Source organism: Rattus norvegicus, chromosome 7 (assembly GCF_036323735.1).
Source record: "Rattus norvegicus strain BN/NHsdMcwi chromosome 7, GRCr8, whole genome shotgun sequence".
In the NCBI taxonomy this organism is placed as follows: Eukaryota; Metazoa; Chordata; class Mammalia; order Rodentia; family Muridae; genus Rattus; species Rattus norvegicus.
In genome coordinates this window covers 129389092-129413519 of record NC_086025.1, presented here as the reverse complement: position 1 = coordinate 129413519, position 24428 = coordinate 129389092, and the positions used below count along the sequence as shown (strand labels likewise).

Here is a 24428-nt window from a genome sequence, read left to right as displayed (position 1 = left end):
TGAAGTTATATAGTAGAATATCGTCTCAGAAATCAAAACAAAACAAAACCAAACCAGAAAGGGACCAACAGGTAAAGAAGTAAAAAAAACAAAAACAGTGCTCTCTACCACATTAAAAATGTGTCCTGTTAGAACAAGTGAGAGACACAAAACATGGGAAAGGCACAAAAGAAGTAAACTACTGTTGTAGAAAACAATGTGACAAGTTACTGAAAGCTGGGCACGGTAGCACACGCTTCCCAGCAGGAAGAAGGAGGGCGATTACCTACAGGTTTAAAGCCAGCTGGTCTACAGTGAGCTCTGGGCCAGTCAGGGCTACATAGTGAGACCCTGTCTCAAAAAATAAAACAAAACAAACAAAATACAAGCTATCAGATCACAGGATTAAGAGATATAGAACGAACATACAACATGTTTTACATGATGCTGAAAAAAAACCAAACCAATATTTATTTTTAAGTTTCTAATCTTTAGGTCATTTTTACTTATAAATATGTTAATGTGGGCTTTTTGTTTTGCTTCTACCAGACTTCAATTCATGGAAATGCAGAGGGTAGGCCATCTGGAAATAATACTCTATAAGGTGCATTTGGAACTTGCAAATATTACAGATTTTAGAAGAGGAGCTATAAGTAAAGAACTTTCCCTTGAAGCAGGTACACGTTTAAAAACTTTCCAGTTAAATATCATGTAAAAATAATCAAAGAAAAAAATTAAAAAATGGTATTAAAAGCACTCTATCTTGGACCCTGTGGAGTATTAAAAACACTATCTTGTACCCTGAAGACTACCATTCAACCAGTGAACAAAGTGGCGTTAAACCAAAGTCCTAAATGCAGCCAGAACTGCAATGGGTGATAAAGGACCTGGGCAGGAGGGAGGGCTTCCCTAGAAGCAAGCGGACTTTTTTTTTTTTTTTTTGGTTCTTTTTTTCGGAGCTGGGGACCGAACCCAGGGCCTTGCGCTTCCTAGGTAAGCGCTCTACCACTGAGCTAAATCCCCAGCCCCGCAAGCGGACTCTTAACACCTTAGTCCAACAACTCCAGAGTGACTTCAGACCTGGCTTTTGTTCGTACGTCTGTCCCAGGCATCTATAGCCCCTGAAGTGCTTGGTCCTCTCTGTGAGCTCAAGCAGAACTGAGCCATTACAACTGCTCGTCTGTGGCAGGTGCCCGGTTACCCACCACGCAAAGTTGTCCTTGCAGGATTGTTTTTGGTTTTCCCATTTTCACAGACCTCCTGCTTACGTCACCTGCTTCCTGGTAACCAGCATCCAGTGTGGAGACATAGGATGCAGTTTGGAGCTGGGGGCCACTGAGAATTGAAGCAGGGCTTTATACAGGAAAGGCAAGCCACTCAACAACTCTTATACTCTCAGCTCAGAATATAATTTGTTTTTTTTTAAATGAGCTGTGTTCTCAAAGAAAATTAGTGTCTGGTTAGTACCTAATTTTTCAGATTAGCAACAAAATCTATGATTTTAATGGTCCGAGGCACCTGTGTATAACTTTTGTATTTGTGCCCTAAAAATCTACACGATAGTTCAAATAAGTACAATGTAATATAAAAGTCAGTTATAAATTGAGAGCTGGCTTCCTTCAGAGTGAACCAGGCTTCAGTCTTGGCACCACCTCATGGGCGATGGCCCTAGATGTGTTATTTACTTAGTCAGCATGAGTCCTCCCCTCCAGCACAGGCTAAGAGTCTCATGCTAACAGGATGGATTGGTGAGAGTCACTGGGAAAAGGCGTGCGTTAGTCTACAGTGCGTTAGCCAGCTGCCGTTCACTGCTCTCTGGGCTAGCGACTGCACTATCCTATGGGCGCCAACCAAATGGAAGATCAAGTGCACACAAGATGAGGGGAAATGAAATAACTCTGTAAGAGTAGAGTTCTTCTTGAATGGAGTTTGGTTCACTATCATTTTATTTAGATTTCTAACAGACTCCGAGAGGAAAATCGATCAGACATACATAATCCGATGAATTGCTAAGTTCACATGCAAGAAACGTTTAAAAATTCACTGAATGTCTACTTTGTGTCCGTCACTATAACATTTAAGTGAAACCGTGGAAGTGTGGAGATCAACAGTCACTGGGCATTACCGCCCGGAACAACATCCACCACAGGTCAAACTGCGCACAAAACTCAAAGAGCCCTTACCTTGAAGCTGGAGCTGAGAAATGTCTCATACACAAGAAGCAGGGAAGTCTTTAGCACACATGCCCGACAGACACCACGACTGCTCACGTTCAGACATAAGCGATTGGCTTAGCCTCCACGGCTGGAGGCGCCGCGGCGACTTACCTGTGGGAGCGCGCTCTGCGCGTAGGCTGGCGGCGGCGGCGGCTTCTGCTGAGCTGCGCTTCCTATTGCTACTTTAGCTACAGTGCTCGGGTCGGCGCCTGCTGGGACAGCCACCATGGTGGCACTGCAGCCAGCATTGTTGGGGTCGCTGATTGTGACAATTCTGACCCCTACTTTATTTGGAATTCCCGGGGCTGCTTCCCTATCGCCATCCTCTGCTGGCCTCTTCACAGTTTTGCACTCGGCTGTGCCGTTTGTAGACCGAGCGTCAGATGACAGAGCGGAGGCGGGCCCTCTAGATCCTGAGTGGGGAGCTGCTATGACCGGGTGCCCCTGTATGACAGGGGCTGTAGGACGCGGTGAGACAACCACACTTGGGCGCTGATGAGGCACATCTGAAGTCAAACCTGAAGCTAGAGGTCCGTTAGGCAAGTCAGTACCACTGAATGGCTGTGTCGCCACACTCGAAGCTTCTTGCACACTGCTGGTGGCCGGTGACCCACCCAGAGTTAACGCGGGTCCATTGGGAACTCTTTCTAGCTGGTCGCCTTTGGCAGTCTCTTGCTGGGTGGCACCCAAAGTCCCCTGTGGCTCCACTGGAGATACCTCACCGTTTCCTACATGATTACAAGTTTTGTGATTTGGAATGTTTTTGCTTAAATGAGAACCATCTCCTTTATCAAAATCACAGATTCCATTAACAAGGGTTTTTTTCAGATCACTTTTGACATCCTGCATGTCCACTGGTTCTGAGTTCTGTTTTCCAGATGCTCCATTCTCACCTAATTCCAACGATGGCCCATTGCTGAGTGGTGAGCACGGGTTGGGCTCACTCTGAAGTTTCCCTGAGTGTGAAGGAGGTAGACTTGAGTCACTGTACTTTCTCCCGTTTAACAGGCTCCCCACCTGGGTCTCACTCTCACTCGTGTCCCCATTGCTGGTGTTCGTGGTTCCTCGTCGGCAGGAAGGATTCTCCATGACCTCGATTTTCCGCTCATGAACATGTAGACCTGTTGCTTCCTTTGCCTCCTCCTCCTTTTGGCAAATGATCTTATCGCCTTTGAATGGGGGGGCAGCGCTGGTACACGCTGACTGTCCGGCTGGAAGCGTCTGCACCTGAAGTCCAGCTCCGGCCTGCGCCCCACTCATGCTAATACCGGCTGGAGCGATGAGCTGAGCTGCGTTTCCCTGACTCACAGTCGCAGTTGCAAAACTGGTATTTGGCACAACTGTTATAGTTACCTGGTTGCCGGAAGTCCCTTGGAAAATGGTTGCTGGGCTGTTTGAGATCAGTGGACCCGGCAGTATTTGTAAGTTGGAAATGGGCACAGTTTGCACTCCCCCCGTGGGTGGCATTGCACTTTGGACCAACTGAACATTTGGCTGTCCAACCAGCAGCTGCTGAGCAGGGGTCTGCCCCTGCGCGCCAAAGCCAGCTGCTTGGCTATTGGCCACCTGATAGACCACCTGGGGGCTGGGGGCTCTGGCATTGTTAGGGGGAGGAATCTGTGGGGCTGGGAGGATAAGCTTACCCCCTGGGGTGGAAGGGCCCCGCTTTGGGAGCAGCAGCTGTTTTATCAGACTAGACTCGCTGGAAGCGGGCTGACCAACTCCTGCACCCGCCTGCTGGGGCTGCACTTGCACCTGGACTTGCGGCGGCTGCACCTGGACCTGGACCTGCTGTGCTGGCGCCGCTGGTGAATGCTGCTGCTGCTGCTGCCTCTTCACAGACAGCATCTGACTGACAGTAGGAGGGGGTCCCTGTGACTGAAGGGTGGAAGAAGATGACATGGCCGCAGGGACTTGGTTACTAGTAGCTGGGACAGGTGATGGTGAAGAAGATGGAGTTATGTTTGGTTGTCCAGTCAGCTGAACTGTCTGACCAGTTGGGAGAGCTGCCGGGTTAGCAAGAACAATTTGGTGAATGGCTGGTGCGTAAGTCTGGCCTTGCTGAGCTGGCTGGCTTACGATCACTACGCTTTGCTGGGCTGGCTGCTGTGGTTGTTGAACAGGCTGCTGTACCACTGTCGATGAAACGTGCTGAGAAGGAAGCGGCTTGGGTGCAATGTTCTGGAATCCCACCCTGGAGGGTTGTGGACTTGGAACACCAGCTATGGTAACTACCTGTCCCGTAGCTACCTGGAAATTCTGTACTGAAGTTGCTGAGACGATACTGGATGCAGAAGTTGTTACGTACTGTGGAGGTGCTATGATGACAGTGTCCTGTGGCTGGCTACCAGCTGCTGTCTGTTGAGATGACGTGTGCATAGGCTGTGGTGACGTGGTGATTAACTGCTGACCCTGTGAAACTGTGGACGTACATGCTGGTATGTTCTGTACTCGTCCAAATATATGACTCTGTGGTACAGTTTGCTGGATTACTGTGACAGGAGTTCCTGACGGGATCTGTCCTGGCACCACTGTGTGTAGTGGAGATGGCTGTGGCATCACAGAGGGATGGTGAAGCAATGTCTGAGAATTTACAACTGTAACAGGCTGTGGCCCTGCACTATGATTCTGAGCTAAAGAGCTCTGTGCAGGTCCTCCAACAGCGATACTCACAGGAACTGCTGTCTGGGGGACAGAGTTCTGGATTACTGTTGCCTTAACGACTTCACAGGGAATTGGAGCTTTATTCTGAATGACAGTCACTGGAGAATTTTGTTGCTGGTGGGTATGAACTGAAGGATTCGGTGGAATTCTAGAAACAGTCTGTGCCACAGTATGAACGCCTTGTACTGGAAAAGACATTTGTGTTGCAGTCAAATTTGAAGATTGATTGGTGACAGGAGTCCTCTGAAAATGATTTCCCACAGCTTGTGATCCGTGAGGGATTCCTGAATATATAAAAAAGGAGAGTTCCAAGTGAAACGAATGCAAGACCCTGGATGTCTTACTTACTACAAGGGGAGAGTGTGGGGAGATTCAGACCACGAAAGAAGACACACACTAGTGTGAAGAAGCCATGAGAAACCCTGCAGAAAGCAGAGCCAGGTTATTACCTCATAACAGAAGACACACGAGCAGTATTTAAGACATTTAAAACCTTAGGTATGTATGTGACCTGCTCCTAGCTTTCAAGAGGATCCCAAGTTTGAAGCCAACATGGGTAGTACAGCCAAGACTTGCCCCTGAGTAAAATAAATAAATATTAAATTTAAAACTGATACCTGCAGGTGAAGGAGTTGGAGACACGTCAGCAACAGCATCGACTCGAACAACGGGAGTTGAAACCGGCTGCTGCTGATAGTACATCTGAATGGGCAGCGGCAGAGCCCTCCGTCTCACACCTATGACGTGGATATGTGCCTGCCCGCTGCTACTGGAGTCTTCCACTCTCTTCACTGTGTGATTTGGAAAAACTGTTCTGTAAAACAACACACACTCATTTATGAAGACCAGCACAAGAACACCAGCCCCTGCAGTAATGCCCCTGCAGTAATCCTCAGAACACTGTTGTTGCTGCTTAGGCGCAGACCACTATGCTTCCCAGCGTCACTGTCTGTAGAAGTGAACACCAAGTACAAGACTAACTCTCCAACTTAAAAACATCATCTGGGCTGGAGAGATGGCTCAGTGGTTAAGAGCACTGACTGCTCTTCCAGAGGTCCTGAGTTCAACTCCCAGCAACCACATGGTGGCTCACAACCATCTGTAATGGGATCTGATGCCCTTTCCTGGTGTCTGAAGAAAGCTACAGTGTACGCATATATATTAAATAAACAAACAAAACAATTATTACTAATATTTAGTTTTAAGAATTTAAAAGCATTTATGAATTTAGCAGAATATCAAAAAGTCTTATCTTTGGCCAGACACTTATTTTGTATTGATATTTAAGACTTGTAAAGAACAACTCCAACATGCGAAAGAAGATAGGAGGAAAAGGAGAATTTGATTTCTTACTTTCATTTCTTTGATAACCCTTATCACGCGTCTACACAGTGGCTTGTAGAGCACCTCTGACCTAAGCCTGCACTGCACTAATGCCAACACATGGGAATGGTCAAGTAGGATAGATGGGAAGCCAGCAGCCTTGTGGTCTTTTCTCCAACCAACATGACTTATATTTAGAAGACTATGCACATTACCTAAGACACTTGTAAAACCCAGTCGATGTGAGGATGCCACCACGAGCTAATTTACTACAAGTTGAGAGATACTCGGAATACATTTCTGCCCGAGAGACTGAACAATCTGGATTTACTTCAAAATGAGCATTTAGCCTAAAAAAAGAGAGAGAAGTAAAGACATTACATACCATAGAAAACCATTAAAAGATGTCTTATACTAATAATTACTTCAACTACTCAAGTTTCAATACCTCACATGTCAATACTAAAAAATACAGAGTAAGTTTTAGGCAGATTTAATGAAATAGAACAATTATTTACCAGACTTACTATAAACAAAGGCTATAGTCAGGTCTCAGCAGAGGAAGCTGGTCTGTTAGCAACACGGATTCTTTCTCTGAGAAGCAGTGTTACCAGAGGCTATGTGCTGGTGCCTGCTGTGCCCGTCTTGCAATAACTCCTACTCATGGGCAACATAATGGCACCAAGGCCAAGAAAATGGTGAAAAATGGAATCCCATCCCCCCTCTACTCCTCATCAAATTCTCTCAGCCAAGAATTCCCGAATCTTTTCATTATGCCATCAAGAATGCCACATAGCAGCACGCTCATCTCAAAACACCTCCGTTTGCTACTTAACAACAAACAACACATACTTCTTCTTCTTCTTTTTTTTTTTTTTGGTTCTTTTTTTTCGGAGCTGGGGACTGAACCCAGGGTCTTGCGCTTCCTAGGCAAGCGCTCTACCACTGAGCTAAATCCCCAGCCCCCACATACTTCTTCTTAAAGGAACTTAGCCTTATAAAGTCTGTCCAGAACTCAGATGGCTACCTTGGCTGTTTCTTCACACATTTAATCATAGTAACAATGATAAAATAATTTCCTTTTCTCCTTGTCAAAAGTGGCTGGAATGTTCTGGAGTGTGAGTATGTGTCAGCACACGCACACACACTCACATTTTCATGTGCTGGCAGTTTGTGCTCTTTCAACCTTCACAATCCTCTATAGTCTCAGAGTTCAAGAGTGAAAAACAAAACGTATCATTTAAGTGCAACGTGGAAGGCTAGCAAAGCCAACGGCATTAGAAGAGGAGACTTGGGGCTCATGTGTAAACGCGGAAGGCGAAGGAAGCATATCAGGACCCTTAAAACCAGAGTCTCCTCTGAGGAGAGCATGGGAGTCCGGGATGCTCTCATAGAAACACTGCATGGAAACAGCAAACCCCAGAGCAGAGTGACAGGACTCGAGCTGGGGATGGAGAGTGAGAAGGCTGGCGACTTTCAGGTGGCCTCCTAAGCAGTGCTGCACTCGTCCCCAGCACAGAAGCTGCCCAGCTCTGCATGACTGGCTCGCAGAGTGAGTGGCAGAGGGTGGACGACAGTCTCCTAAGGAAACAGTACTGCTGTCCAGGTGCTCTCCCTCAGGTAGACATGCTGGCTAGTCTTCACTTGATTAAATTCCCTCCGAATAAAACGTTTTGCTTTAAGGCAGGTGTGCTACTGTCTGCCTGGAACCCCTGCACTTGAGAGGCTCTGTTCCAGGCCAGCCTGGGCTACATAGCAAGGACCTGCCTCAAACACAAAGCCAAAAACCTAACAAAGAAAAAATCCTGCTTTAAACAGAAAAGACAATATTTAACAAAAATCCTGGTCTTACTTTCTCAACACTAGTTCAATCCAGTCTTAACAAAATAATTTAACAGACTTTGCAAGCTGACAAATATTATTTTCTATAAAGCAAAAGATAATTTTTAATACAAATGTTATTCCAGAGGCATTAAATGGCATAATTTAATGACATTTCAGTTAGGCTGTTTTAATTGAGAAAACTGATGAATTCTTTTCTTCTAAATCATGACTAACTGACACAACTCAGATCTCCTCTTACTAAAGCCTCAGGGTGACTGCTCAATCTGGTTCTTTTCTGTGGCTTTAAAGCCTTAATAGAAAGAAGACACTTACCACTGACAAGCGAACTTCTCACTGTCTATTTCCACGATGCCTGGAGGGGGAGCGGCGTGCTGTGCTACAACTGCTCTGCAAGCTGAGGAAGACGACAGTTAGCTACGACACTTGGGAAACAGCAAGGCACGCTACGTTCATAGGCACCGAACCACTTCTTATTTATGAAGAAAGCCCTCTACAGAGGTGTGGGAGCACACGAGAACGCACTAACGAGAGTAAGGAAGCAAAGTGGCCATGCCTACGAGGTGCTATGTTTTAGGGTCTTCCCAGTTTGCTTAGCCTCATAATAATTCAACAATAAAATGGATAATTTAGCTACTAACAATATAAACTATTTGTTCCATCTTTAGAAATTGATTGACTACTTTATATCTTTATTATTTTCCCCAATTCTTTAGTGAGTAAGTGCAGGCAAAATAAGCAAGCCACGAAGTGGTCAAAGCAGGAGCAGATCTGGGCGAGCAGCAAATCTCCTTGAGACCTCCTAGATGCTGGCATGCTTGCTTAACTTAGGTGCTATGCCCTATATTTAACTGCAGCACTGCAACCAAGAAGTAAACAAGTGGACAGACAAACAGGCTAGGGTCAGCTCAGTTACACAATGCATTGGAAGTAATAAATTCATTTTTTTAGTTTAAAGGATGAATAGTAATTCTACAGAAGTTCTATAGAAGACGGAACAAAAAGCAGCACGATTACCCATCAGAGGCTAGCCTCAGCCTTATGAAAGAACCTGACTCAAAACTACACAAAAACATTTGCTTTATATAAATAATAAAAGTTAGCTTCACAAGGCTGGCACCATTGAGGCCTGTGCTCCAGCCCCAACACCAAAGCAATGTCCTCTCTCCCAGGTTTATTAGCTTGGTTTGAGGACAGACATTCTCATGTCTTAAAGGAAGTAAATCTGTACTGGTAAGGTTTTGACAAGAATGAGATCAAACACACGTCACAAAGCACTTTGTGAACATCAGAAGCAGGGCACGAGAGCACAATAATGCTCAATATTGAATATGTCTTCCGTCTTCTTAGTCCATGGTTAGAGCGACAGCATCAGCATCTCTCAGGAGCTTGTTCTAAATGGAAGGCCTCAGGCCCCACCCACCTGAGGACAAATTCAGACGGAACTCAGAAGTCCGTGCTGTAAGTATGGCATAGATGACTGTCTCATTCCTATGTCTCTGAGCTGCTGTGCTAAGTGGCAAGCATGATTTATACCTTGTAAATACCTTTTCAGAAGTAAAGCCTATCTTAAAATGAAGCAACAAGTTAAGTATTTTATGATTCTTTGATTTTAACTAAAAGAAAGAGAAGAAAAAGATAGCAGAGAGCTCTGGTTGCCGAATGAGCAATAAAAATGAGCTTACTGCCCATAGCTGCTTACTGCCCATAGCAGTTTACTGCCCACTAGCGGTTTACTGCCCATAGCGGCTTACTGCCCATAGCAGTTTACTGCCCACTAGTGGCTTACTGTCCATAGCGGTTTACTGCCCATAGCAGTTTACTGCCCACTAGTGGCTTACTGCCCCATAGCGGCTTACTGCCCATAGCGGTTTACTGCCCATAGCAATTTACTGCCCATAGCGGTTTACTGCCCACTAGCGGTTTACTGCCCACTAGCGGCTTACTGCCCATAGCGGTTTACTGCCCACTAGTGGCTTACTGCCCCATAGCAGCTTACTACCCATAGCAGCTTACTGCCCCATAGCGGCTTACTGCCCCATAGCGGTTTACTGCCCATAGCAGCTTACTGCCCATAGCAGTTTACTGCCCACTAGTGGCTTACTGTCCATAGCGGTTTACTGCCCATAGCAGTTTACTGCCCACTAGTGGCTTACTGCCCCATAGCGGCTTACTGCCCATAGCGGTTTACTGCCCATAGCAGCTTACTGCCCATAGCAGTTTACTGCCCACTAGTGGCTTACTGCCCCATAGCGGCTTACTGCCCATAGCAGGTTACTGCCCACTAGTGGCTTACTGCCCCATAGCGGCTTACTGTCCATTAGTGGCCTACTGCCCCATAGCGGCTTACTGCCCATTAGTGGCCTACTGCCCCATAGCGGCTTACTGCCCATTAGTGGCCTACTGCCCCATAGCGGCTTACTGCCCATTAGTGGCCTACTGCCCATAGCAGCCCAGTGCCAGCACAGGTGGGCCTGGCTAATCTCCATCACAGACAAAACCAAGTCTTTGAATGGGAGAAGGACAGTGGTGATTATAAGGGTTGAAGGACTGGAGGGAGAGAAACTGGGAGGAGGAAATAACTACAATACACTGTAGATGTGGAGAAAACTGTCATCAGTTTAAAAAAAAAAGATAAGACAGGATTAATGCTGGTTCCAGTCTAGCAATAAACAGCATGTGCTCACACACATACCGTATTAATGGCTCCTGGACATTGAAAATACTTCCAAGAACTTTGTTTTGTACTTAATAATTATTTAGAAGAACCTATATTTATTCCTGTCTGGTGTACTACTTATTACTAAAACTTGTAAAGATAAACCAAACTTTTAAACAGAGCGCCATAAAGAAGCAAGCCGACTTTCAGTGTTTATTTTATGGCTGACAAGTGTGGATTAAGTTTTGTAAGGCTGCTGGGGTGGGTATAAGCAATGGCGGGCCTTACACAGTCTCTGTCTTTCTGGCAGATAAGACAGATTTGGGGCTGTGCATGCTCTGGAGCTGTGCATGCTCTGGGTGTGTGCATGCTCTGGGTGGGCTTTAACTCTAGTCCACAGCCTTAGTCCACACCCATTTAAATTATGATGAAATTCACATGCTGACCTAAAACAAGATAAAAGCATTCAGAATAAAGAAAAGAGCAAAAGGTTTAGAGATGATCACTCCATAAGAGAGCAGTATTAAACTACGAGAGGAAAAAATTCCCATCTACAAAGAATAACTAATTGAATGCTTTCTAGCTCAAAGTAAGTCTTTTTGGATGTCTAGAACCCTACATCTACTTTTGTTAATGAAACACTACCTAAGTGAAAATCCTAGGGATTAATACTCAATTGTATTCATTAGACAAATGAAAACTAAAGCCTAGATCAGAGGTTAGGGTCATCTGCTGAGGTCAAAGGAAACGCTAAGATCATTCATAAGGGCATCCACAAGGCAAAACTACCACCTGGCATTAAAGGGTCTCCTGGGTAGACCGTGACTCTGCCGTGGACTTAGCCGCTCTGCTACTCTGTTAGACGCACCTCTCCATACACTCACTGAAGCTTCAGTCTCTCCCGTGAGGATAAAAAGACTTTCTTCGCTCATGTAAGTGGCAATATTACCTGTTTATCTTGATAATCTGTTGTACATTGACTAAAGCTTTTTCAATTAAACATATAGGGGCCTGTTTATTTAGAGATGAGGCCTCACTAAGCAGCCCAGGCTGGCCATGATTCAAGAGCTTCCTGCCTCTGCCTCCCTAGTGCTGAGCTGACAGGGGACTCACTCCCCACACACCAGCTCACTTGCTGTTTGATAATTACTCCCCAAGGGTAGGCAACGGGCTCTACTACTGCCTTTCACAGTACATCTGTTCCGCTCTGGCACAGAGGTTCAGCACACACAGCGTATGCAGAACCCAGCGAACAGTGGGATATGTAACATGTATTACGTACTTCGCATGGGCAGAATGTAAGTTTGAATAGTCTGCGTTTGATGGCGATAACTGAACGTGAGGAGCAGCAGCGCACAGCACTGAGACCATCATGAGATGTGGGGTGGTGACATGCAGAACAATGAGGTGTTTTCTCTCTTGGAAACAAAGTCTCACTATGTAGCCTGGCTGTTCTGAAACTCACTTGGTAGACGAGCCAGACCGCCCTTGAACGCAGAGATCTGCTTGCTACCGCACCTGGCCCTGTGAGGTTTGTTCATTTGTTTGTTTGTGTGTTTGGGGGTTATGAGGGAGGGTGAGAAACACCTGCATTTATTAGTATGGAAAAGGAGAAAACAAGAACAAGAAATGGAAGGTGCTAAGAATGGAAAGGCTGCTACCCAGAGCAGGTTAAGAAGGCAGCAGTCTTGGACAAAGAGCGGGCATGCTGAGGAGCTAAGAGAACAACAGGAGAGTCACCCTGCACACCTCCACACTAACTGTACAGGTGACCGTCTCCAGTCAGACAGCAACAGATGGCACGGAAAGTAGAAGATGGATTTGCTGGGACAAATGGGGAGAGAAAATTGATCCCCACCCCCCAAAAAAGCTAAATGTGCTAAAATAAAAGATGGCGACTAAAAGGAGCCAGAGTCTACAGAGAAGGCTAATTATTAGAATGCCTTATAATTAAATATATTCAAACCAAACAGAGCTGAGCCATGGAATGTCAAGAGTAAGACCCGCATGCATGCATGTCTGCGTCTGTTGTTATATACACATATAGATACAGATTACATGTGTGTACTGCTGAGCTCTGTCTGACCCCATGGCCTCAGATCTGACATCTAAGAATGGGAGAGGAGGACTAGAGAGATGGGTCAGCATGTGCTGTTCTTCTGGAGACTCAGGTTCAATTCCCAGCAACCACATGGTAGCTTACAACCATCTGTAACTCCAGTAAAAGGACCTTCTTTTGGTTTTTGCAACCACATGGTACATAAACAAATATGCATGCAAAACACTCATACACATAAAATACTCGGTTCCCAGAACACTAGGGGTACCAAGTACATATGCCCCGATCATTCAAGAGAACGAGAAGCCAATGCTGTTAACCTGCTCAGGTATGTACAGGTCTCACTATACAACTCAGTAAGCACTGACTACTTGCACATCCCTCAGAGTTTTTGATTGTACTGCACTTGATTCCTCTGTTTCATCTCACCCTCCCTGTGCCTCTGTGCTCACTTTGATCTTGCTGTGTCTACCATGTAGCAGGTACAGAAGCCTACAGTCTTCCTTAGCAACTCTTCTGTGGACACGACCTCCTGTACTGCACACTGGAGTTTGCCCAGCGTAGTAAGTCTTACACACCCACAGCATACAGGACCAGACAGGACCACGTGAAAACACTAACCTGGGCCAGGTGCCCCGTGGCTCTGGGTTTGGACCTGCTCTATAGCCTGTGGCCTCATTTCAGATAAAACTTGGTGACTGGAGCTTGGATGTTCAACAAGCTTCACTGCAGCTAGTGCATCAGGGCCAAACATCTGAATGTCCATGGAAACCAGACACACGAGCATGTCTGAAAGTAAAGAAGAGGTGTTAGTGTCACAGCATTTATACTACTGTAGAGCAATGCCAGGCTGTGAATCACGGTACATGACGACTATCTCTGAGGTAGAGACTAGGTGTCTCTATTTTTAAATGTTTCCAAAGTGATTCTGGTATTTGTTCCGATTTGGGGATTGTTGATAAGAGAAGTGACCTTTTAATTTCTCAGTGACAAAATTTCACGCTAAATTTTTATTACCTTTGATTGTAGTGTTTCTACATAAGAAAGGCCTCACTTTAGCTTCTGAACAAAACACTAGCATGACAGGCTTCAGTGGTGTACCTAAACTAGGAAGGTTACAGGGGTGACTTTTAAGGCTGTGCCACAGTAAGAATGTGGACAGGCAGAAGGGAGCATCTCAGACAGCATCAGTCACTGAAGACTTGACTGACCGCTTGAGAAGGAAGTTCTGAAAGAGTCAGGCAGGGCTGGGGATTTAGCTCAGTGGTAGAGCGCTTACCTAGGAAGCGCAAGGCCCTGGGTTCGGTCCCCAGCTCCGAAAAAAAGAACCAAAAAAAAAAAAAAAAAAAAAAAAAAGAGTCAGGCAGTGCTGCCGCCTTAGATCTGAAATACACCACAGCATATGGAGAGGAAAGGGAGTGTTGACAGCTACAAATCCATGTAAGTCACACAAAACACGATTCTTATCCCTAAGGATAATACGAGTTGTACGTCTGAAGGATTAATGCCGCTTTAACACTGCACAGGAAAACCAAGGCTCTCACACAGTACAGAACTCACTTTCCTCAGGAAAGCAAACACCTGGGTGGGAAGTGCAGCTCAGTTGTGCAGGGTGCTTAGCTGGCGAGCGCGCACAAAGCCCTGGGTTTGATCCCAGCACTGAAGCAAACAGGTGGTGGCTCTCAGCTGTGACCCCAGCACTCAGGAGACGGTGGGGACCAGCTTTGGATATATAGTGAATTTGAAGCTGGACTTGGCTACATAAGACACTGACACAGAAAATAAAAGAAATTATAATTGAAAAAACAAAAAACCAAAATACTGTAGGAAGTGCTGGTTCTGTCTTACCTATGCTCTTTTCTACTTTTGCGATCTTTGTGCAGGCAATGTCCCCCATTTCGGTGAGCATGTAGAGCACCTCTAGAGTTGAGGTTACAAGCAGCACATCGGGCAAAGTGAGGTGACAAATTATCTCTCTATATGAATCTTGATCCACATATTCACAAATCAAAACACCATTATCCTCTGCTTTGCAAAGATTTCCCAAAATTTCCATGCCTGCAAAAACACAGACATTTTTGTGCTTGAAATAAATAATAGTTTGTTCACGTGTGGTAACTAAGTATTTGAGTCCTTACCCCTCATCTTTAAAAACCTATCCCTTGACATCAGGCATTTCGTAACAGTATGAAACATCAGATGAGTGGTTTTGAAATCAACAGGGTCCAGTAAAAGCTGCAAGGAGAGAAGGAAGGAAGAACAGAGTCAGTGCACTGTGCACTGCCTAAGCTCTGCACCTCAGATTTCACAAACACCAGCGAGACAGTGCTGTGCTAGTGGACAGTTACCGCTAAACCTGGACCACTTTAAATTGTTTCCATAAAAATATGCTTCTGCCCCACCTTTCACCTACACACACACACACACACACACACACACACACACACACACACACACACTCACTCTCATTTAGAATTTGGCAAATGCAAGCAGATACAAAATGTAACATTTTAAAATTGTAGTTGCCAATTTTAAAGTAAGTGTGGATGAAAAGAAAAGCCATGCTAAGGATCTGCCACATGCTTACCTCAGCTGCAATATTTCCTAACGTGTCAAGGCCTAATTGCCTTAATGAAATAAAATGACTATGTGCAGAGAGTAATAGGAAACGAAGACAGGTGCGATTAGCTGCCAAGAGCTTAACATTGCTCTCCTCAAAGGAAAGGTTTCGCAAAATCACTGCAATCTGAAGAACCCGCTGTCCTTCGATGTCGTTAATGCCCAGCTTTCGAGGTGGATGAAATAAAGATTCCCAAATCCATTCTCCTGGTGTATCTTCTACAACAGAAAATACAAATTTCCCTTGATTCGCTATTTCATGTATTACTGTTACTTTAAGAGTGTGCACTAAAGCAACTTGTGCTGACTTACCATGAGCCTTGTTTCTGTCAGAAATGAGATCTCGCACTTCATTGTCATCCACAATGTCTTTCCAAAACTGTAATGAGAAATAACATAAATGCTGTTGAATTGAAACAAATTGAACATACAGTTGAATAATAATAATAATCATACAGTATGTAAAAGTATAATATTTCTATGCTGCTTTTCTCAGCTCCTCTGAAGAGTGTTACAATCTATGGATTTAAGGCTTTGACATAATCACCCACTTTCCATATAGCTTAACATAAAACTTTTGTAGACCAAAGATTCTTAGTCTGGGTTCAAAGGACCTTGTAAGGTACTGTGGGAATTTGTATGGGGAGAAAAATGCCATCTTTCTATTCATTAAATTAAGTGGAATCAAGAATTTCCTCAGCAGTCTCGTTACCTGTAGGTAGGTGTTCTACTACCAAACCGCAGTGCGATCCGAAGCATCTGAGATTTGCTACGCACAGGAAATCATACATGTTCTCAGACTGTTTTACAACTAGGGAGACTATGGTTTATGCAGATCATATATGTAAACCATGGGAGGCACTGATCACGCCTATGAATGGATTCGATATAACCACGATGTCTCTCTATACTGGAATTTCAGACACACAAGTGCAGATGGTGGGGCAAATGTTTAAATTGCTTTCCAGTATCTCCCACTGTCTTTGAACCGTAAGCAGAAAGATAGGAGTCAAAACCTACAAACTGTCGAAGTGTTTTTAAGGCTAAGAACTAACGCTTTACCCTGCTATGTCTGATAAAACTCCACTCTGCCAATGCCTGTGACTGGAGCATCAGTATTACAGTAGGAACGTGGAGCTATTGGTACAAACAAAGGTTTCTAGCTGCCCTAGGCCGTTGAGCATCTACTGCACATGCAAAGTCTTATGGTATTTGGCAAAAATTGAAAAGAACTAAGTTTTTAAACAAACACAATATCCAATAGCCAATGAGGAAAAGGTCACAAGTACAGTGAATAATAAAATACCAGATGTGGACGTCAAACTGATCATGGAGAGGAGGGCCAAAGAGATAAAAACTTTGACATTTTGGCAAAGAAATGGGAAACATAGTCATCTCAAGTATGGATACAATTAATAACAGGAGTTCAAATATATGAAGCAAAAGCTGAAGTAAATGAAGTAAATGATATAAACATTTATATCATAGTTCACAATTTCGTTACTTCATTTTTCAATGGACAGTCATTAATAGACACCATGTCCAACATAGCCCCATAAAAACTCTTTTAAGGCTCACAGGAACCACTAATGAACCATAAAAGAAATCTTTGAGACAAAGCCTCTCACTGGCCTGAAGCTCTCCAATGGCTACATGGGCCAGCTTGTGAGCCCCAGGGATCAGTGTGCTCAGTCAGAGATTACAACAGCATACACTGCTGACATGAGTTCCAGAGATCTAATCCAGTCCTCTTGCAAGTGGTTTACTGATTGAGCTGAACTCTATCCCAACTCTAAGCATTAGTTTAAAAATTGAATATATTCCCATGTGTAGAGTCTGCATTCTGTAACTTAACAACATGACAGATTATACACTCAGATAATAAATAAGTATGCTACACTAAGGAGTCCAGGGTATCCAGGTACTTGCTCTCTGTAACCTTGGCTAGTGTCAAACTCACAGCAAACCCCATGCCTCAGTGTCTAGAGAACCTGAATTACAGGTGTGTGCTAACGTACCTGGTGGTGGTGGCAACAGCTGCTGCTCCCCAGCCCCACCCTCCCTGCTTTGAGACCGTCTCACTAGGAATCCTCACTGGAACTCACTACACAGGCCAGGCTGGCCTGTAACTCGGATTCTCCCTCCCCCGCCCAGCTTCACGAATGCCAGGATTGAAGGTGTAAGCAGCATGCCTCTCAGGTTTTATCTGAAATCCAAACTAACAAAAATATAAATGTGAAAACAATTTGTCCATGTCTTTGTGTGGTTCCTGACCTGCAATTCGTAACTAGACCCTTTCTAAAAATGTATTCACAGATGTTTTTCCATAAGTCAGACCTACTCATTGTTCACAGTCATGTCCCATTCAAGATTATTTCTTTTTAAATCCTACAGTTTTAGGATACTCATAAAAATAAAATTTCCTTAAATTCATCCTAGGAATTTAAAACTTTAAATATTTTCTGCTATTATTACCTATCCTTACCTTAGAAGTGAACTAAAGAACACAGGAATTTCATTTCTGTTCGTTAGAGACCTTAAACAATTTCTTATGCAGTCACAGCCTCTAAAGAGGCTGCATGGGAGCGCTTCTGCTAAAGACAGAGGTGCTGCTGTGTGTGAGCCCAGAGTCAGCCCACCGGACTGCACGCGGCCTGGCGGCCTGGCGGCCTGGCGGCCTGGCGGCCTGGCGGCCTGGCGGGGACACTCCATGGGTCAGCATCTGTTTGTGAGTTACCTTAACAAAGTCTCTGTCAGTCTTCTCTCGCCATTCTTCTCCAAAGACAGTAGAGAACGAGCCTAAAGCTAAGAGAACAAACAGCAGAAATGCAGTTAACGAGTCCTTAATATTATGTAGCTTTTAAAAACAGTAAAACTACATTTTCATATATCGTGTTTGATAAAAATCGTTTCATAATAAACCACAGTACTAGATACCAGGCGTAAATAACAATCGTTTTAATTGAGCTTCAAACATTCTGTGTTTCTTCATTAAAAATACACAACTCTAGCTAGAGATATTTTACTGGTAAGAGCACATATGAGGCCCTAAGTTTGATTCCTAGCAACATAAAACCGAAACTTGTTTTTTTGTCAGCTGAAAAGAAGGCTTCGCTGTGAAGACTCTGTGCAGTTCTGTCCCAGAGGACCCAGCTCTGGGCACTCCTGTAGAAGGCCCACAACCACTTGTATCTCCAGGCCAGCATATCCGACTTCCTCTGTGGGCTCTGCGGGCACTGCTCTTGTCTGTGTGTGCACGTGCAAACACACACACACACACACACACACACACACACACACACACACACACACGTGCGCACACAGAGTTAAAAATCTTTTAAAACATGCCCATGTTTTTTAAAAGTTATATATATAGTAAAGGAAAAAATGTCCCTACACAAGCTTCCTTTTGTAGGGAAGAAATCACAGTAAGGAGCTAAACAAGATGGTGGTACTATAGAGTGCTAGGCTGCCAACAACATCCCCATCCTGATTTCAGAAATGACTAAACAATTAATACTTGAACAGAGCAAGACTTTTTTTTGTAGAAAATACTAGTAAATAACATCTCCGTAAGATAAGTAAGCACTTAAACAAGCACACAGGCAGGCTTAGCCGCCACTGAGCTCTGGGTGTGAGAGCCCCACACTGGATGTGAGAGCCCCACACTGGATGAGAGAGAGCCCCACACTGGCAGTCAGAGGCCAACCAGGGAGCCTTCCCACCTTCCTCTGTGAAAAGCCTCACAGTTGGCTCCAGCAGGGACCTCCCTCCGGGTTCTTCTGTCTCTGCCACACATCTTGGTTGCCTCAGGAGGAATGGATGGCAAATGGACACCATCACACTCCAGCTTTAGGTGCGTTCTGAGCCCACTGAGCCACCTCCCAGCCCTTAAAGCCAATGGGTTCTTGGTGCTTGTTTTTCTCTTAACTGGTGGACATAGTTTCATCACTATGCAGCATAGCTAGCCATAAGGTGAGAGCCGACTGCCTCTGCCTCCTCCTCAGGAGTGCCAGAACACCCAGACAAAGTGTTGAGATGACAGGGTTTGCCGAGCTTAACACTCTAGACTGCAGTACTGCAGGCACAACATGCCTAAGGGATGTGAGAAGACGCAGCACAGGAGAGCACCGACAAAGCAAACCAAGTTACTTCTAGGCTATGCACTGCAGTCATTATTTATACCCAACTCCATTCACTGGCCAGATAGCAGGACTTCACTAATGTTCCCTAAAAATCCATTCTTTATTAAGTGCCGAGCGTTATTTGAAGGGTCAAAATACCACACAAAAGCACTTAGTGCACATGCGTAGACAGAGTCTCTTTGAAGGAACACCTGCCAATAAAAAACTCGGTGGCCAATGAGGTGAGGCAAGAGAGAAGAAGAAGGAGACTGTCAGGAAGAGAGAGGATTCTGGGAAAAATGGAGAGAATAACAGGAGATGCAGGCAGAGACCCGAGAGAGCCAGGACGCACACATAAGCCAGCAGGTAGCTGAGCTCAGGGAAGGATAGGAGAGGCGCTGAGGGCGGGCGCTGTGAAGGAGAAGCTGGCTGGGCCTGAAGGCCTAACTCAGCATGGGAAGTCATACAGTAGTTTGAAAGGTTAAGTTACAAAGTCAGGGAATGAACCAGAGCTAATGGCCTAGGCATTTAATAATCAATAATTGGCCCCAGAATTGTCATTCCAGGAGGAGGACTGGAAAAGAAAAAGTTTAATTTTTTATTTTATTTTATCTTTTTACAAATCTGAAATAAAAATTTAACAAACTTTGATATTCAAAGTTTCAAAAAAACCGGAGATAACTGTCACTGTTCCGTCCTCACACAGAAGTGGTTCAGGCAGAGGAAGAAGCTAAACTTTATATACTCTTACACTAGCATTATTATAAAATAACTTTATGGCAAATTCTCAACACTCTTTGCTAGAACATACCAAATACAACAGTTTGTAAAGTTTACAACTTGATACGAATCAAAATACACTAAAATGAATTCATTTGCAAATAAGTGGCTTTTAAACGTAAAAAGGAAAACTCCCACAAATCTCTAAAATATTGAAATAAATTAATAAACTGGTATTTTTCTTCTTAAAAACCATTCTCCATCTGCGCCCAGAGCTAAGGTTGTCCAATAGCCCTCTGTACCCAAATCCTGCCCAGAAAGAGCTGGTCTCCCAGGAGTGCTCTCTCTCCCAAGCCCACAGGTGAGACCTCACTCTCTCTCCACCGTCCACAGAGGGGCCAGGCAGAAGCTCACAGGGCACAGGAACTGTGGAGCAGCCTGGGGGAGGACCCTTCCAAGTCTCCATACGTGCCCAGAACTAAGGCTGCTCCACAGCCCTCCAGGCACAAAGCCTGCCTGGAGAGAGCTGGTCTCCCAGGAGAGCTCTCTCTCCTATGACTGCAGGCTCAAATGCTCACAGGAGGGACAAGCTCCAGTCAGTGACAGCAAGACCAATTAACATCAGAGATAAGCAGGTGGTGAGAGGCAAGTGCAAGAACATAAGCAACAGAAACCAAGACTATGTGGTATCATCAGAACCCAGTTCTCCCACCACAGCAAGTACTGGATGTCCCAACACAGCTGAAAAGCAAGATTCTGATTTAAAATCACATCTCATGAAGATGATAGAGGACTTTAAAAAGGACATAAATAAATCATTTAAAGAAATACAGGGGTTGGGGATTTAGCTCAGTGGTAGAGCGCTTGCCTAGCAAGCACAAGGCCCAGGGTTCGGTCCCCAGCTCCGAAAAAAAGAACCAAAAAAAAAAAAAAAAGAAAAAAAGAAAGAAAGAAAGAAATACAGAAGAACACAAGTAAACAAGTAGAAGCCCTTAAAGAGGAAACACAAAAATCCCTTAAAGAGTTACAGGAAAACACAACCAAAGAGGTGAAGTAATTGAACAAAACCATCCAGGATCTAAACATAAAAATAGAAACAACAAATCATAAAGGGAGACAACACTGCAGATAGAAAACCTAGGAAAGAGGTCAGAAGTCATAGAGGCAAGCATCATGAATAGGATACAAGAGATAGAAGAGAGAATCTCAGGGGCAGAAGATGCCATAGAAAACATCGACACAACAGTCAAAGAGAATGAAAAACGCAAAAAGCTCCTAACCCAAAACATCCAGGAAATCCAGGACTCAATGAGAAGATCAAACCTAAGGATAATATGTATAGAAGAGAGTGAAGACTCCGAGCTCAAAGGACCAGTAAATATCTTCAACAAAATCATAGAAGAAAACGTCCCTAACCTAAAGAAAGAGATGCCCATAAACATACAAGAAGTCTACAGAACTCCAAATAGATTGGATCAGAAAAGAAAATCCTCCCGTCACATAATAGTCAAAACACCAAATGCACAAAACAAAGAATATTAAAAGCAGTAAGGGAAAAAGGTCAAGTAACACATAAAGGCAGACCTATCAGACTTACACCAGACTTCTCGCCAGAGACTATGAAAGCCAGAAGATCCTGGACAGATGTCACACAGACACTAAGAGAACACAAATGCCAGCCCAGGTTACTGTATCCTGCAAAACTCTCAATTAACATAGATGGAGAAACCAAGATATTCCATGACAAAACCAAATTTACACAATATCTTTCTACAAATCCAGCCCTACAAAGGATAATAGATGGAAAAATCCAACACAAGGGGGGAAACTACACCCTGGAAAAGGCAAGAAAGTAATCTTTTTTCAACAAAAGAAGATATCTACAGAAAAGTAAGTCCACCTCTTAAAAACAAAAAATAACAGGAAACAACACTCACTATTCCTTAATCTATCTCAACATCAATGGACTCAATTCTCCAATGAAAAGACATAGACTGACACCACGTCAGAGTAAAAGGCTGGAGAAAAAAGGTTCCAAGCAAATGGTCCTAAGAAACAAGCTGGAATAGCCAATCTAATATCGAATAAAATTGACTTTCAACTAAAAGTTATCAAAAAAAGGTAAGGACACTTCATATTCATCAAAGGAAAAATCTTCCAAGATGAACTCTCAATTCTGAACATCTATGCTTCAAATGCAAGGGCACCCACATTCATAAAAGAAACCTTACTAAAGCTCAAAGCACACACATTGCACCTCACACAGTAATAGTGGGAGACTTCATACCCCACTCTCAGCAGTGGACAGATCATGGAGACAGAAACTAAACAGAGACATAGATAGACTAACAGAAGTTATGAACCATTTGGATTTAACAGATATCTATAGAACATATTTCATCCTAAATCAAAAGAAAATAACTTCTTAGCACCTGATGGCACCTTCTACAAAATTGACCATGTAATTGGTCACAAAACAGGCCTCAACAGATACAAAAAGAATGAAATAGTCTCTTACATCCTATCAGATCACCACGGACTAAGGCTGGCCTTCAGTAACAACAAAAACAACACAAAGCCCACAAACACACGGAAGATGAAAAATGCTCTACTCAATGATAACTTGGTCAAGGAAGAAATAAAAAATGAAATTACAGACTTTTAAAGATTTCATGAAAATGAAGGTATAACACAGCCAAAATTATGGGATACAATGAAAGAAGTGCTAAGAGGAAAACGCATAATAGCTCTGAGTACCTCCAAAAAGAAACTGGAAAGAGCATACATTAGCAGGTTGATGGCACACCAGAAAGCTCTAGAACAAAAGGAAACAAACACACCCGCGAGGAGTAGACAGCAGAAAATAATCAAACTCAGAGCTGAAATGAACCAAGTAGAAACAAAAGGAACTATACAAAGAATCGACAAAACCAGGAGCAGGTTATTTGAGAAAAATCAACAAAATATAGATAAACCCTGAGCCAGACTAACCAGAGGGCAAAGAGACAGTATCCAAATTACCAAAATCAGAAATGAAAAGGGAGACATAACAGAAACTGAGGAAATTTAAAAAAAAAGTATTAGATCCTAGTACAAAAGCCTATACTCATCAAAACCAGAAAATCTGGAGGAAATGGACAATTTTCTACACAGATACAAGGTACCAAAGTTAAATCAGGATCACTTAAACTATCTAAATAGTCCCATAAGAAATAGAAGCAAGCATTAAGTCTCCCATGGGTTTAGTATAGAATTCTATCAGACTTTCAAAGACCTCATACCAATACTCTTCAAACTGTTCCACAAAACAGAAACAGCAGGAACACTACCCAATTCCTTCTTTGAAGCCAGAGTTATGCTTACACATAAACCACACAAAGACCCTACAAAGAAAGAGAACTTCAGACCAATTTCCCTCATGAATATCGATGCAAATATAGTCAATAATTAATTCTCGCAAACTGAATCCATGAACACATCAAAACGATCATTCACCATGATCAGGTAGGCTTCATTCCAGGGATGCAGGAATGATTCAGTATACAGAAATCCAACAACGTAATCCACTATATAAACAAACTCAAAGAAATAAAAGCACACGATCATCTCACTAGATGCTGAGGAAGCACGTGACAACATTCAACACCTCTTCTTGTTAAAGTCCTGGAAAGAATAGGAATTCAAGGCCCATACCTAAACATAGTAAAAAGCAAGATACAGCAAACCAGTAGCTAACATTAAACTAAAGGGAGAGAATCTTGAAGCAATCCCACTAAAATCAGGGACCAGACAAGGCTGCCCACACTCTCCCTACCTGTTCAATGTAGTACTTGAAGTCCTAGCCAGAGCAATCAGACAACAAAATGAGGTCAAAGGGATACAAATTGGAAACGAAAAAGTCAAAATATCACTATTTGCAGATGATATGATAGTATACCTAAGTGACCCCCAAAATTCCAGAGAACTCCTAAGCCTGATAAACAACTCCAGCAAAAGGGCTGGGTATAAAAATGACTCAAACAAATCAATAGCCTTCCTCCACTCAAAGGATAAACAGGCTGAGCAAGAAATTAGGGAAATGACACCCTTCACAATAGTCACAAATAATATAAAATACCTTGATGTGACTCTAACCAAGCAAGTGAAACATCTGTATGACAAGAACTTCAAGTCTCGGAAGAAGATATCAGAAGATGGAAAGACCTTCCATGCTCATGGATCGG

At 43.7% G+C, this 24428-nt stretch overlaps 1 protein-coding gene across 2 annotated transcripts in view; it reads right to left on the bottom strand.

The window, feature by feature from the left end:
* Positions 1-24428, bottom strand: part of Arid2 (AT-rich interaction domain 2) — a 117443-nt gene that overhangs the window by 30294 nt on the left and 62721 nt on the right. For both annotated transcript variants that reach the window (XM_345867.10, XM_063264356.1), the window contains 10 exons: positions 18099-18166; positions 15674-15740; positions 15330-15580; positions 14881-14977; positions 14591-14800; positions 13364-13531; positions 8340-8421; positions 6398-6532; positions 5477-5673; positions 2307-5143 (listed from right to left, as the gene is read on the bottom strand). In XM_345867.10, the coding sequence (XP_345868.4) occupies positions 2307-5143; positions 5477-5673; positions 6398-6532; positions 8340-8421; positions 13364-13531; positions 14591-14800; positions 14881-14977; positions 15330-15580; positions 15674-15740; positions 18099-18166 (4112 nt within the window). The remainder of the gene's footprint in view (positions 1-2306; positions 5144-5476; positions 5674-6397; positions 6533-8339; positions 8422-13363; positions 13532-14590; positions 14801-14880; positions 14978-15329; positions 15581-15673; positions 15741-18098; positions 18167-24428) is intronic.